At 39.2% G+C, this 15,035-nt stretch overlaps 1 protein-coding gene across 11 annotated transcripts in view; it reads left to right on the top strand.

Moving 5' to 3' along the window:
- The window catches only part of MAP4 (microtubule associated protein 4), a 170,612-nt gene that overhangs the window by 97,231 nt on the left and 58,346 nt on the right, over positions 1-15,035 (top strand). For all 11 annotated transcript variants that reach the window (XR_003430893.1, XM_027097067.1, XM_027097068.1 and 8 more), the window contains exon 4: positions 14,003-14,125. Coding sequence is in view for 10 of the 11 variants with exons in the window: in XM_027097067.1 (XP_026952868.1) it covers positions 14,003-14,125 (123 nt within the window). In the remaining variant the exon portion in view is untranslated. The remainder of the gene's footprint in view (positions 1-14,002; positions 14,126-15,035) is intronic.

The raw sequence follows: 15,035 nt of genomic DNA, 5'->3' as shown, positions 1-15,035 counted from the left end.
CACAGGAGAACAACCACAGAGCTTTTCAAGGATGCAGGTGCTCCCCCTGACTAATGTATTTCTCAGTGCTTTCTGGGAATTCTTGTGCAACTTAGATCACAGATGAAAAATCTATTGAACATTTCCGTCTTCCTAAGCCTTTGGATTCCCTGCCGTGGAAACTTTGGCATCTCTCTCTCATTAAACGTAGGTCACTGTTGAGTCCAAATTTTAGTCAGCCAACTGAGTGAGCTGTTAGAGCCACTTCTAGCTGCATAAGTTAATTAAATTTGGAATATCTAGTAGGTGAACCTGTATCAATAAAGTAGGCCCAATATAGAATTATATTCTACCCTCCTTGGTCAAATGTCCTTAGAATCTATTTCTACACATGTTCCCCAGGTTTCTGCCAATATGTTATTACCAGAGTCTTTTTTTGCTGTGCAAGCTATTTCCTTCAGGATCATAGTGTGTACCTGTTCCCCTAGACCTGGGTTGCCATTTGGTCTCTGTCACAAATACTCAACTCTACTGCTGTAGCACCAAAGCAGCCCTAGACAGTACATAAGCAAATGAGTGTGTCTGTGTCCATTTGTTTGTGGACACTGAAATGTGAATTTCACAAATTTTCTTTCCTCTTTTAATTTTTTAAACCATTAAAAAGTGTAATAACCCTATTGACTTTGGGTGATAATGATGTGTTAGTATAGGTTCATTGATTGTAACTAAGTGTACCACAGTGGTGTGGATGTTGATGCAGGGGGATGGATGGTGGTACAGGAGTATTTGGGAAATCTGTGTACCTTCTGTTCAGTTTTGCTGTGAACCTAAAACTAGTCTAAAGTCTTGGGTTGTGGGCTGTACAAGAACAGGTGGCTGGGTGGATTTGGCCCATGGTCTGTAGCTTACCAAACCCTGCCCTAGAGCATGCTGAGATTTGACCTGGTTATGGGTCTCCGGCAACAGAGGGTGGTTGTGGTGGGCAACGAGGGAAATGAGCATCCTCTTTGAAAGCATCTGCCCCGGCTGAAGTTTTCTCAGGGATTTTAATCAGGAAGCGTAGTATCTCAGGCACCAAAGGGCCAGCTCCTTCTCTGGTGTGGCCCAGAGTGACTTGGGGCATCAAGATTATAAATTTCATCTAGCTATAAGTAGTTGTCTCCATTCCAAGTGTCATTATTCCATTCTTTTCCAGTCAGTGTCCTAATTTCACATGAGAAACTTGGTGAGACTGTGAGTTCAACAAATTCTGTAATGCAAAAAAAAATTTATTGTAAACAATTTTAGACCTGTGGCTACAGGAAATGAGAGATTCTTTGGGGCTGTGACATACACTGTCTGGTTTTCAGGCTAACTCTCAGGGCTTGCGAGACCTGAGTTTGTCATTTTCTTTCTGTGAGCACTCAGTGTGTTCAGTAGGATCTATCCTTACTACAGTTATTGTAATCATCGTTGCCACCGTAACATTCAAGTACAGCAGCTGGTTGGGCTCCCCAGGTGCTTGCTTTAGTTTACACTTCAGCACAGTCACAGTTGATAGCTCAACTAATCGTATTGCCACTGTGTGCCATGGATTACTTAGCATCCTATTTCCCATTGGTAAGGTGCTTGTTAGCATTGCACTTAAACCCAAAGGTGTGACAAAAATCAGTCCCCACATCCCATGTTTATAAGTCTGTCTTCTGGAATCACCCTGCTTTTGGTACTAATTCTGTGTTGGGTCCAGTCAGGAAACAGAAACATAGTAATTTGAACAAGGGAAAGTTAATATGAAGAATTACTAACACATAGAGATTACCCACTAAAAGGTAAAGAGAACTCTGAAGAATAGAGGAATAGCAGATACGGGGACTGAGGCAGGGTGTATAAGAAAGGGATATATGTAAAAGAGAGCCCACCCAAGGCTGAGATTCAGGCATCTTTGAAGTCCACTGGAGTGTGCAGAAGTTCCTGAGATGCCACAGGCTGAGGACTACCACTTGCTGGGGTACCAACAAAACTCTCTAGGAAACTCACTAGGAGTTGGCCGGGGTGACAGCTGAACTAATGCGAGGTCACCTGTGGGCTGACACTGAAACTCGTGGGGGTGAGCACCATTCGGTGTCCCACACAGCAGCAGAGCACCGCGGGAACAAAAAGAGAAGAAAACACATTGGAACCAGGCACATTTTATTCATTGCTTTATCCCTGGAACCTGGAACATAGTATGGATACTTAAATGGTTGTTGAAGGAATAAATGAGTACAGCTCAAGATAACATTAGATTGTTGGTATCTTTGTTATGTTTGATTCATTCAACTTAAAGAAAAACTGTAATTTGACCTGGTCCACCAATTGAAATTGTTAAATGTGAAATTCTGAATGGCTGAGTTAAAGGATACCTTCATTTGGCTTAAAGAAAATTGATCACCTGCTAGGGCACTGATGGACCCCTCTTCTGAAGATTTGGTGTGTGTTTGCATGCACTGTTAACACACCTTTCTTTAGAAGAATGGGCCACAGTTATAACCTGAGGGCACAAAAGTGAGTTTTCGTTGCATTTTTTTTTCAGAGCAGAGAGGAAGCTACTGCATCAGATGCCTGCAGTGATAATCCTTTTATCAGGCATTAGTAAACCAAAGAAACAGAGGTGTGTTGAGTCTAGGAGGATTCTGGCAGATTATTTGGCCTTGCCTCCCTTGTCGTCGTCATCGTTATATGGTAGTTAGGCAGAGTAGGAAAGAAACATGCCTCCGGTTGTGTGTGGAGAGGAGGGGGATTGAAACCTCACCCTGCACCTAGCTGGCTGCCTCGCTGTGCTGCCCCAATAGAAGGTCTCATTACACGTTAGCTCTATGTCCGGAGGAGGAAGGGGTACAAAAGTTGTGGGAAACCAAACCCTTCCAAGACCCCACACTGCTGACAGACTTGTTATCAGAGTAGGAAGAAATCTTTTTGAATCTGAGGGAACCAGAAACAGTAAGAGAGTAAATTGTTTGGACATTAATTTCCTTCTTGATTCGTATGTGTTGTAGTGTTCCAGATCATATTCTATAATGAGAACGTTAAATATCCATGAATAATTTGCCCTACTTGGGAAAGTGTTTTTTCATTCTCAGTTTAGAGCTGGAATGTCAAGTATCCATAGTTGTCTGGAACAAATTGGCAGAATGAGTAGAAGTCAGTGAAATATGGGCTGAATGCAGTTTAATGTTCACATGTGATTTCTACCACAGTTGAATTTTGATTATGGCTACTTGTAAAATGTTTTCTGGCTTTAAACCAAAATAATTTAAATACTTCCATTTATATACCCTGTTTAGCAGAATGTGAAAATAGAAATGGGGCTTATTATGAGTTATTGCTATTTTGAGGGAATATTTTAATTCCTATTTTGTCTGAAGAAAGAGCCTAGTTTTTATCTCTCTCTACTTAGGGTAGCTGTCTATCATGTCACAGGTACACAACAGTCATGGTTTATGATGTCTGTTGCCCTGACATAATTATTAATTGTACTGTTTTTAGTCTCAAGTGTATTAATCTGCTCTGACCAGGCAGACTTAAGTCTTTGAATAGGCTGATTTAGTTTAACATAAATTTCTATTGTTTAATAGCCCTGAACATTTAGAAAAAATAAATTATATACTGATTGTATTTTAGTATTCAGCAAAAAATATAATGTGAATAAAATTAAATGGAACAAAGGTATTGCAAAAAGTAGAATCTTAATTTGAAGGTTGTATCTCTAACAAAAGCCCACCAGAGTTACCGGTATTTTTATGTCCAGATTAATTTTTTCCCCTCCAAATTGCAGTCATTTGTTCATTCAACAACCATTTATTGGGCACCATCTAGGTGTTAGGCACAGCATATGGGGCTGGGAATACTGAATGGGAAGACACATTCCTTGCTCTCAGTTGGCCAGCCACAGAGCCATTGAGCAATGTCTTATATCACGTGTTTACATGTAAGCACAGGCTGCCATGCAAACACTGAGGAAAGAAGTCCCTGTGTTTAAGAGGAGTGGTACATGCAGGTGTTTCCTAGAGGGTGACCCTAGGAGGATGAGTAAGCTTAGGGCAGGCAGACAGTATGGGGGAGCAAAGTAAAGTATTCTAGATGGATAGAGCAGCTCATGTGAAAGAGTAGAGGAATGTGGGTAAGGAATAGTATGGTTAGCTGGGAATGACACTGAAACATTAAGACTGGCTTATATAGGATCTTATGTGATAAATTTGCTCTGTAATCTCTAGGTTATGGGGAAACATTAAAGGGTTTTAAACCAGGGACTAATATGAACATGTTTTATGCTAAGAAGAGGAGCGTCAGACTGGAGGCAGAGACTCTTTAGTTGGTTGTTCAACTTTTCAAACAGATGGGCAATCTGTCCCTCACCCAACCCTAGATGTTTTTTGGAAGCAAATTCCAGGCATCATCATATTATCCTATCTTTATACCTGTCTGTATCTCTCAAAATCGATTCCTTTTTAAAACATAATTACCCATTCACACACACACCCCAATTCATAATATCAGATGTCCACTCAGTATTCAATTCACCAGTATTTTCCCCAGTTATCTCATTTGTTTGTTTTTTAATAACTGGTTTGTTAGAATTAGAATCTAAAGTTCTCTTAATCCATAGATTCTTCTATAGGAGATTTATTTTCTTTAACACAGTTTGGATTTTGTTTATGTTTTAAAGATGCTTGAGATTTAATTGTGCTTATAACCAGAGGAGGAGAGTAGAGATTAAAAAGCAAGCCTAGGAGGCTGGAGGACTGAATGGCAAGGGACAGTATGAAGGGCGTACTTGCATAAATGCTGTCCTTGGAAAGGAGAATATAAGAATGCATTTCTTATATTCTCTAGTTGGGCAGGGTTTTTTTTAAAATTAAAAAAAAAAGATGGAAGATTATACCTCCCTCATAAATAGGAAGGAAAGGAGTAATGGTGGACTCATGTAGGTAAGTTTTCAATAGAGGACAGGGCAGTGGAAGAATATTTTCTATAAAGTAAGAGTTTATATGTTGGGATGGAAAATGCTGGAGAAGAGAGTATATGTAACAACCTCTTTGGAGAACAAGAAAGGAAGTTGTGTAGGGATACATGTTTTTATAGGAACAGTGTACTGTTCAGTATGATAGTCGAGTGTCATGGGAGGTAAAAGGAACAGCTGAAAACAATGTAGTGTTTATAGCTAAACTATTGCTAACTTAAGGTGTATTGTGGCCTCATGGTGGTATCCTTCACCTGGGCCCACTCTGGGGAGCATCCTGCAGGATTTCTGGTTTAAGCAAAATGAGCATACTGTGTGTGTGGTTTTTTTTTTTTTTTTAAAATGACATTTCCAAGACAAGCATGCTGGTTTGTTTTACAGCAAACCGAAAAGAAACTGTTAACTCAAAGTCATCATCTCTTTCCTGCTTGAGACCTTCAATGCTTCATTGTTTTCAAATATTGTTAGAGCTCTGGAAGTCTTTAAAAAAAGTCTCCGGCCATTTTAGGGATGGTCAAATATTATTCAAATCAGGAAGGTTGGTGGGCTTTTTGCCTGTTTAGTACAGAGGAGAAAGACGTCCTAATATAGTTGGATATGAGCATTTAAATCTATTAAAGAAAGTAGAGTTGGTGGAAAATCTGAGAAAGGAGTTAGCTTTCTTCTGTCTTTTCTATTTTTAGAAAATAGAAGTACTTAAATTTTTATTTTGAAATAATTGCAAATATACAGACAAATGAAACAAAAGAACAAATAAAACAAAGAACTTTTGTATGTATTTCCAGATTCACCAATCAATAGCATTTTGCCACGACTGCTTTGTCTTTCTACAATCAATGTATGTATGGATATACACGTTGTTTCCCTAGCCAGTTTTGTTTTATATTTGTAATTATAATCTAAGACATTCTCACATGTATTATAGTGTCAACAGTAATTGAAAATATCACTTTCAAAGACTGCCTTCTGTCTTATCTGTGAAGCCCTCTTGCCAGCATTAATTTTCTTACTTCTCTTTACGTGTATACTTTAAACATTTCCATTGTACAGTTTAGCCCTTAGTGAGATATTGTTTTATTTTCTCATTTCTCAGATGGCTAAATTTCTATCACAGAACATAGTGAAGCCTGAACTTTGTCTTCGACTTCTTGACTCCGGGGGAAGAGAGGGGAGGTGTTGGGGGAGGGGGCTAGAAGAATGATAGTGGTAATACATAAGCCTACAGTGTAGTATGGAGAGGTGTGGACTAATATAATAGACTTTTTTTTTTTGTGGTACGCGGGCCTCTCACTGTTGTGGCCCCTCCCGTCACGGAGCACAGGCTCCGGACGCGCAGGCTCAGCGGCCATGGCCCACGGGCCCAGCCGCTCCGCGGCATGTGGGATCTTCCCGGACCAGGGCACGAACCCGTGTCCCCTGCATCGGCAGGCAGACTCTCAACCACTGCGCCACCAGGGAAGCCCTATAATAGACTTTTATAAGTGGAAGGGAGCTTAGATACCAGATATTGGTACAGTGTTTTGATGATATGGGTGAGAACATTGAGGTTTGAAGGAATTCAATGAGTTAATAACTAAGGTCTCTCCAAAGAGCTGGACTAGAACCTTAGTCTGCTGCCCCAATCTATGCTCTTTTTTGCTTCTTTATCTTTTTACTTGACTCTCTAAGTAAATAGCAGAATTCTCCAGAGGGAGAATGTCTCTAAATACTCTTAAGGCATCAGCTCTCAAACTTTTTGGTATCAAGACCACTTTTCACTCTTAAAAATTGGGAAACTTTTGAGGGTGATGAATAGGTTCTCTCTCTTGTGGTGATGGCATACATAGTCAAGATTAATCAAAGTATACAGTTTAAATACGTGGAGCTTACTGTATGTTAATTGTACCTCAGTAAAGCTATTTACAGAATTTTTAAGGACCCCAAAGAGCTTTTGTTTATATGGGTTATATCTATCAATATTTTTCAAATTAGATATTACAACTGAGAGACTTTAAAAAAGTATTCGTTAGGGCTTCCCTAGTGGCGCAGTGGTTGGGAGTCTGCCTGCCGATGTAGGGGACACGGGTTCTTGCCCCGGTCCGGGAAGATCCCACATGCCGCGGAGCGGCTGGGCCCGTGAGCCATCGCCACTGAGCCAGCGCGTCCGGAGCCTGTGCTCCGCAGCAGGAGAGGCCACAGCAGCGAGAGGCCCGCGTAACGCAAACAAATAAACAAAAAAAACCCTACTTTTTTCCGAAAGGGTAAGAAATGTAAGGCGAAACACAGCCTTTTAAAGTTTATTTTAGAACTGAAATAAATTAATCCTACGAAATCTTACTGTTTTAAAAATATTTTTACTAATTTTTTAAAAGTTTTAAAAATAAATATTTTTATTTATTTGTGGCTGCGTTGGGTCTTCACTGCTGCGCCAGACTTTCTGTAGTTGTGGTGAGAGAGGGCTACTCTTCATTGTGGCGTGCGGGCTTCTCATTGCGTTGGCTTCTCTTGTTGCGGAGCATGACCTCTAGGCGCGCGCGGGCTTCAGTAGTTGTGGCACGTGGGCTCAGTAGTTGTGGCTCTCAGGCTGTGGAGCGCAGACTCAGTAGCTGTGGCGCACGGGCTTAGTTGCTCCGTGGCATGTGGGATCTTCTCGGACCAGGGATCAAACCCGTGTCCCCTGCGTTGTCATGCGGATTCTTATCCACTGCACTTTTACTAATTTTTTAAAAAATAAATTTATTTATTTATTTATGGCTGCACTGGGCCCCCGTTGCTGCGCGCGGGCTCACTTCAGCCGCGGTGCTACTCTTCGTTGCGGTACGCGGGCCTCTCATTGCGGTGGCCTCTCCCGCCGCGGAACACTGGGCTCCAGGTGTGCGGACTTCAGCAATCGTGGCACGTGGGCTCAGCAGTTGTGGCTCGCGGACTGTAGAGCACAGGCTCAGCAGTTGTGGTGCACGGGCCCAGTTGCTCCGCGGCATGTGGGATCCTCCCAGACCAGGGCTCGAACCCGCGTCCCCTGCACCGGCAGGCGGACTCCCAACCACTGCGCCACCAGGGAAGTCCCACTTTTACTAATTTTAAGAGCTATTTATTTCTCCAAGTTTTTGTTTCCAAAGAGAATTATTAAGCATATATTCTATTAAAACATCAGGGACCTGGTAGAAATCAAACCAACAGAGAATCTTCTTTTCTTTTTTTTAACTGAAGTATAGTTGATTTACAGTGTTGTGTTAGTTGCCAGCATACAGCACAGTGATTCAGTTTATACATATGTGTATATATGTGTGTTTGTGTGTATATATATATGTGTGTGTATATATATATATACACACATACATACACACACACGGCTATATATTCTTTTTCAGATTCTTTTCCCTTATAGTTTATTACAAAATACTAAGTATAGCTCCCTGTGCTATACAGTAGTGTGTATATGTTAATCCCAACCTCCTAATTTATCCCGCCCCCGCTTCCCCTTTATTTATCCAAGTTTTTACCACTTTTTCTTCTTCCCTCCTCCATATGCTTGTGAACCTTCCTAGTGACACCGTGGTTTGTTCTTTGATTCATTGTAATTTTTCTGGCTTAAGCAAATGACCAGTACTTCCTGCTGAGTACTTTTGTGCATATTATATCTTGCCAGGTTTTGGGGGGATATAAAAATGAATAGATAGATCAAAGGTCTTAAATTTTAATTTTAGAATTAAAATTAAAATAAATAAAAAATAAAATAATAAATAAATAATTAATAATAATAAAATAAATAAAAATAAATAAATAAATAATAAAATAAATAAAAATAATATAATAAAATAAAAAATAAATAAAAATAATAAATAAATAAATTAATAATAAATAATTAATAATTTAATAAATAAATAAAAATAAAATTAAAAGGTCTTAAAATTTAATTTTAGAACTAAAATTAAAATTTAAAAATTATATAGCACAACCCTATTGTGTTTCATGTTTTTTGTGTGGATTTGTTTTGTTTTGGTTTGGTGTTTTACTATAGATGAATGGTTTGTGGTTCTAAAAGTCTCAAGGTCACACCCAAAGTTAAGTGACAGAGCCAGGACTGGAATCTAGATCTCCTGATTTGCAGTCCAGTTTTCTTTCTTTAATATCATATTTCTTTCTGATTTAGATTTCTAGCATGTGAAGAAACCTTTAGACAGCTCTAGGCAAAATACATATTTCTTACTTTTTACACTTTTCCTCAATTAAAGGAACTGGGCATTGCATTTTCATCTTTGTTGGCTGCCTACAGCTAGTTTTTTTTTTTTTTTTTAAACATGTAAAGCTTTTAGAATAACATATTTGGCTCAAAAGTCTCTTTCTTCTCTCTTGCTTTTCTCACCTTCCCCTTTTTTCTCTCTTCCTCTACCTCTCTTCCTCCCTTTTTTCCATTCTTCCTTCTCTCCCTCTGTCGTCCCTGCCCCCTCTTTGGCTTCATTCTCAGGCAGATTCAAGGTGGGAAGAATGATTACTGGCAGCCCAGGTGTAGTGTAGCCTTATGGCTCAAGTTCTAAAATGTCTGTATATCAGATTTTCCTAAAGGACTTCGGGTCTGCCTGAATTACAAGTATACTCGTTTGGCCAGGAAAGCAAAGTACCACGATGGACAGCCATACCAGGATCACCTTGAAGGGACTGGGGTGGTTCCCTTTAGATGGGATACAGGCAGACAACTCTTGGATGCCACTCTGTTTGGCCTTTGACACCCTAGCTATTCTCTAGCTGCCCTCTATGGAGAACTGCTGCCCCCAGTAAGTGTGTTCCAGCTAAATTGGTGTGCTCCTTACTTTCCCGTTCTTGCCCGTGGTCTTAACTCATATTTTCCTCTGCTGGATATCTTCTCCACTTTGTCTCTTTCTCAGTCTCCCAGCTCCATTTAATTATATCCTCCTGACTATCCTTCCAGATCCAGTTAAATTCTAATCTCCTGTGGAAGATATTCCAGATCATCCCGTGACCATATTATGTGACCTTTAAACTCCGGTAGCAGCACTTAGTACGTGTTATTGTAGACACTTATCCTATGTGACCCATTATAGTTGTGGGACTATCATGTTCTTCATAGTTTTCTAAGCACTTTCACATATCCTCCCTCAGCCTTATGAAGTAAGTAAGGCAGGTACCAGATGTGAAAACTGAAGCTTGCAGAGATTTGCATTGTTGGGTATATCTTAAACCCTCAGCTAGACTAATACTTGCTGCTCGGTTTTCATAGTGCCCAAGTACAGTGTAATGGTGATGATAGTGATCAGTGTCCGTGAGAGCAGGACTTTTCACCATTTGGTTTGCTGCTGTATCACTAATACCTAGAACAGTGACTGGCACATAGCAGGTGCTTAAATAGATAATTGAATGAGATATGGTTTAAACTTCAGGGGCTTGGACTGGGTGATCTCCTAGGTGCCTTCTTCTCTAAAATTCTAAGGTTGCCGCTGGGGCAGGGGATGGGGGACAGATTTGGAAAGAGCCAAGGACATGAAATAGAAGCGGTCACAGATTTGGTTTTTTTTGTTAGTAATATGCAAATTATGACCACTAATACTGTTTATAAGAAATCTATCTGTCAATTAATAATTCAGAGTAAAATAATTCTTATTGGTGCTTCTTGTTTTTCTATTTCTTTTTTTGAACTCCCTATAAATAACCCAAATCATGTACACCAGCAGTGTACAGCAGATAGGGAAAGAGATCAAAAAGTATTGAGGGCTTCCCTGGTGGCACAGTGGTTGAGAGTCCGCCTGCCGATGCAGGGGACACGGGTTCGTGCCCGGGTCCGGGAAGATCCCACATGCCATGGAGCGGCTGGGCCCGTGAGCCATGGCCGCTGAGCCTGCGCATCCGGAGCCCGTGCTCCGCAACGGGAGAGGCCACAACACTGAGAGGCCCGCGTACTGCAAAAAACAAAACAAAAACAAAAAGTATTGAAAAGGTGAGAAGTTTGCCTGGGGAAAACTGAAGTGAAGAACCTCAATCTCTGTTTTTTTTGAATATTTCATATTTCTTGGTGCTGTTAATTCAGAGCTGCGTAATCACCAGTTGATTCGTTCTTGCTGTCTTATTGCTCTCCTGAGGATTTTGTCTTTTGTTTCCGTCAGCCTTGCGACTTTTTCTCCAGCACCATCTAAAAATCAGAATGTGGCAGATATCAAACTGGCCCTATATATCTGCTGAAATAATGATGATTACATATAAGCTACTACAGAATATTAAATCACACAGTTAACCCAGTTGGACTATAGTCAGCTCTGGAGAACTTCCTTGTGTTGAAATGCCATTTAAAGTTGGCTCTCTTAAAGCCAAAGGAGGGACAGAAAAGAGAAAGAATCCTGGGGAGAGACCAAAAGGGGGAGGGAGGGAGTGCTTTGAGGGGATGGAGAGGTTGCATTTCAGCCTCTGGAGGTCTTAGACATGAGTTTGCCAGGGCCACATTGCAGGATGTTTTAATTCCCTTCTGGTAGTAGATGCCATAGCTGAGCTGTATTGCTGAGTTTTTCTCTAATCCCTGTCCCCAGGTTGTACCATAACTAATGGTGTATTTACTTCTGTACCTTTGTCATTTATTGATAGTTGACCTAGGGAATAGCTATGTGTGGAACATCCTCTACATCCATTGTAAACTGTTATTGATGAAAGATGATTATGATGATCAGTTTCCATCTTAAAAAGATATTCATGACAGATACTGCCTGAATTTTAGAAAAAGTCTCTCCTGAAGAATTGATTTGCTTCCTTCTCTTATAACTTATAGCAGAAGTTTCTTAGTTGTGTGCAGGTCTGGAGGCCTGGAACGTTCAGAGAAGAACAACTGCTAGAGGCTCTCTTTGACAGGTAGAACTTGGGAGGCTTTGTCATGTACAGTCTACCTTCAGCAGATAAGTTTCTCAGAGATTAGGCATTTCACTTATATAAGAAGAGTTTTAATTATACAATTATAATTGAAATATCTTAAGTAAAAATACAGTATATTATCCCCCTTCCATTCTTGCAGGCATGGAAGATAACTTAAAGTCCACAGATTTATTATGCTTAAGTAAAAATGTTTAGAGAAAAAAAAATGGCCTCAGATATCTAACATTCTCTTGGGATGTGTTCCTGAAGGAACATTTCAGGGAATGTAATCTAGGATAAATTTTTTGTTTCATTCCTCTTCCTCCTCTTTCCTCAAATGCTTCAGGTAGTTGAAATTAGATTTAGGTGATTCTATGAAACATGAAAATAAAGGACAATCATGAAGGAGAAAATTTGTACCTCAAGGCAACCTGATGAGTTAGCTAGTAATAAAGGAGGGACAGTTCTGCCACTTACCCTCGAAGTTTGTCTTGAGATTAGCAGCAGGTATCTGGATCTTTTTGAAGTACCCTGTGGTTGAGCCTTCTCCTTTTCCCAGGTACATCTTTTTAAAGTCCTAGTCTTTTTTCCAGAAGCAGGGCAGTAGGGAAACTTCAACCGTGTTCGTACTGTAACTATTCAGCCTTTCAAAACTTCTTTCCTCACTCACTTCCATACCCTTCTCCACAAAAATTCATAGCCCCCAACAAGGGAAGTATATACTAAAGGCACATACCTGGGAGTCCTAGATTTTTTTTTTAACCACTTTATTGAGATATAATTTACATACTATAAAATTCACCCATTGTAAATTTACAGAGTTGTGCATTCATCACCACAATCCATTTTTCAGAAATTTTTTTTACCACCCTTAAAGTTATCTTGAGTCCATGTACACTCAATCCCCATCTCTATTTACAGTCTAGGCAACCAATGATTTGCTTCTTATCTTTATAGTCATCTTTTCTAAAAAACTCATATAAACAGAATCATACAGCATATAGTCTTTCATGTCGTGCTTTTCTCACTTAGCTTATTAATGCTTGTAAAGTTCATCCATCTATGTTGAGGTGTTTATCAGTATTTTATTCCCGTTTACAGCTGAACAGTATTCCAATATATGTACCATATTTTGTTTATCCATTCATCAGTTGATGAATTTGGGGTTTGTTTCCAGTCTTTAGCTATTATGAATAACATGGCTGTGAACATTCATATATTGTCTTTGTATAGATATTTGTTTTCATTTCTCTCGGGTAGACACCTAGGAGTGGAATTGCTGGGTCATGTGATAAGTCTAAGTTTAACATTTTAAGAAACTGTCAAAGTCTAGATGTAAACTCTTACATTTTTCAGCAAGGGTGCCAAGATAAGTTAATGGGGGAAGCACAGTCTTTTCAAGAAATGGTGCTGGGAAAACTGGATAGCTGTATGCAAAGGAGTGAAGTTAAGACCCCTACCTAACACCATATAAAAAATTAACCCAACATGGATCATATACGTATATGTAAGAGGTAAAACTATAAGACTCTTACAAGAAAACATGGGCATAAATCTTTGTAACCTTAGATTAGTCAGTGGTTTCTTAGATACGACACTGAAAGCACAGATGACCGAAAAAGTACATAAACTGGACTTCATTGAAATTAAGAACTTTTGTGTTCCAAGGACATCATCAAGAAAGTGAATCTTACATTTCAATAATGAAAAAACCAAGTAGCTTAATTTAAAATTGGGTAAATTATTTGAATAAACCTTTCTTTGGGGAAGAAAAACATAAAAGTGACCTTAGATAAGCACATGAAATAATACATAACATCATTAGTCATCAGGGAAATGCAAATCAAAACCATGATGAGGTACCACTTCACACCCATATCTAGAATGGCTAAAATAAAAAAAGATAATAGCAGGTGTTGGTGAAGATGTGGAGAAATTGAAACCCTCAGACATTACTGGTGAGATTATAAACTGGTACAGCCATTTATATACATTTATGGAAAAGTTTGGCAGATCCTCAAAATGTTAAACATAGAATTGCTGTATCACCTAGCAGTTCAACTGCTGAGCATATATACCCAATAGAATTGAAAACGTATGTCCACACAAAAACCTGTACTTGAATGTTCATAGCAGCATTATTTACAAAAGCCAAAAATAATCAGATGTCAATAGTGGTACCTTATAACTTTTGTTTCCTGTTTCTATTTGAAGGGTCTCCAACTGAATTCCTTGAAGAGAAAATGGCCTACCAGGGATATCAGAACAGCCAGAACTGGCCAGAAAATACAAACTTTTGCTTTGAACCCGAGCAAGTGGTGAATCCTATCCAGACTGGTAAGTGCAAGGCTTGCTTGTGACTGCTGAATGTGAACTATGACATAAACATGGAAAAGCCACAATCACCACTATTTAAGCTGTTTTCCAAAGCAACTGCAACATTTTATATTCCCACCAGTAAATGAGATAAAACATTTCAGCCTAAATATGGCTTGTAAAGCACAACCAAGGTATAATTATTTCCCCTGAACATTTAGTTGACCCTTTCTCCTTTCTATTTATCCCTTCTTCTGAGGCAGGTACCCCTTTGTTTTCTCCCCTTCAAAACCTGTTTTGAGTAAAAAGCTGAAATTCATATTCATTGAGGACTAAATGATCAATAGTACCTTAGAACCTTAGTTCTTCCAAAAGGAATTATTATAGTACTAATAGCACCATTTGTCAAATGCCTATTTTGTGCCAGGCGCAGTACTAGAGCCTCAATATACATATTATCTGCGTTTCTTACCTAACTCTGCCAAGTATATATTATCCTCATTTGACAAAAAAAAGAAAACTAAAACTTATACCCAATTTGTATAAAATTCTAACTAATTTATAGAGACAAAAAAAAGCCTATCTGTAGTTGCCTAGAGTTGGAAGTGGTGGGAGGGATGGACTGCAGAAGCACCTCAAAGCAGTAGTTGATACCTCCATGTCAGAGTTAATGAGGTTGAGAGCTCAAGTTATTTGTTTCCACTTATATATGGTTTCTTTTTTGCTATCTAACTTAAAAGGTGCCCATAACTGGTTCCAGATGTTCTAGTACTTGATGTTCTGTACCACTCTCCAGTCATTAGCTGTCCCAGATATACATAATTTTTGAAGAAAGCTTTAATGAGATGTAATTCACATACCATACAATTCACCCATTTAAAATGTACAATTGAGTGGATTTTATTATATTTACATATATGTACAGCCATCA

This window comes from Aethalodelphis obliquidens, unplaced genomic scaffold (assembly GCF_003676395.1).
Source record: "Aethalodelphis obliquidens isolate GAN/ISIS:26980383/991018 unplaced genomic scaffold, ASM367639v1 scaffold111, whole genome shotgun sequence".
NCBI lineage: Eukaryota > Metazoa > Chordata > Mammalia > Artiodactyla > Delphinidae > Aethalodelphis > Aethalodelphis obliquidens.
This window is presented reverse-complemented; position numbering and strand designations above follow the sequence as displayed.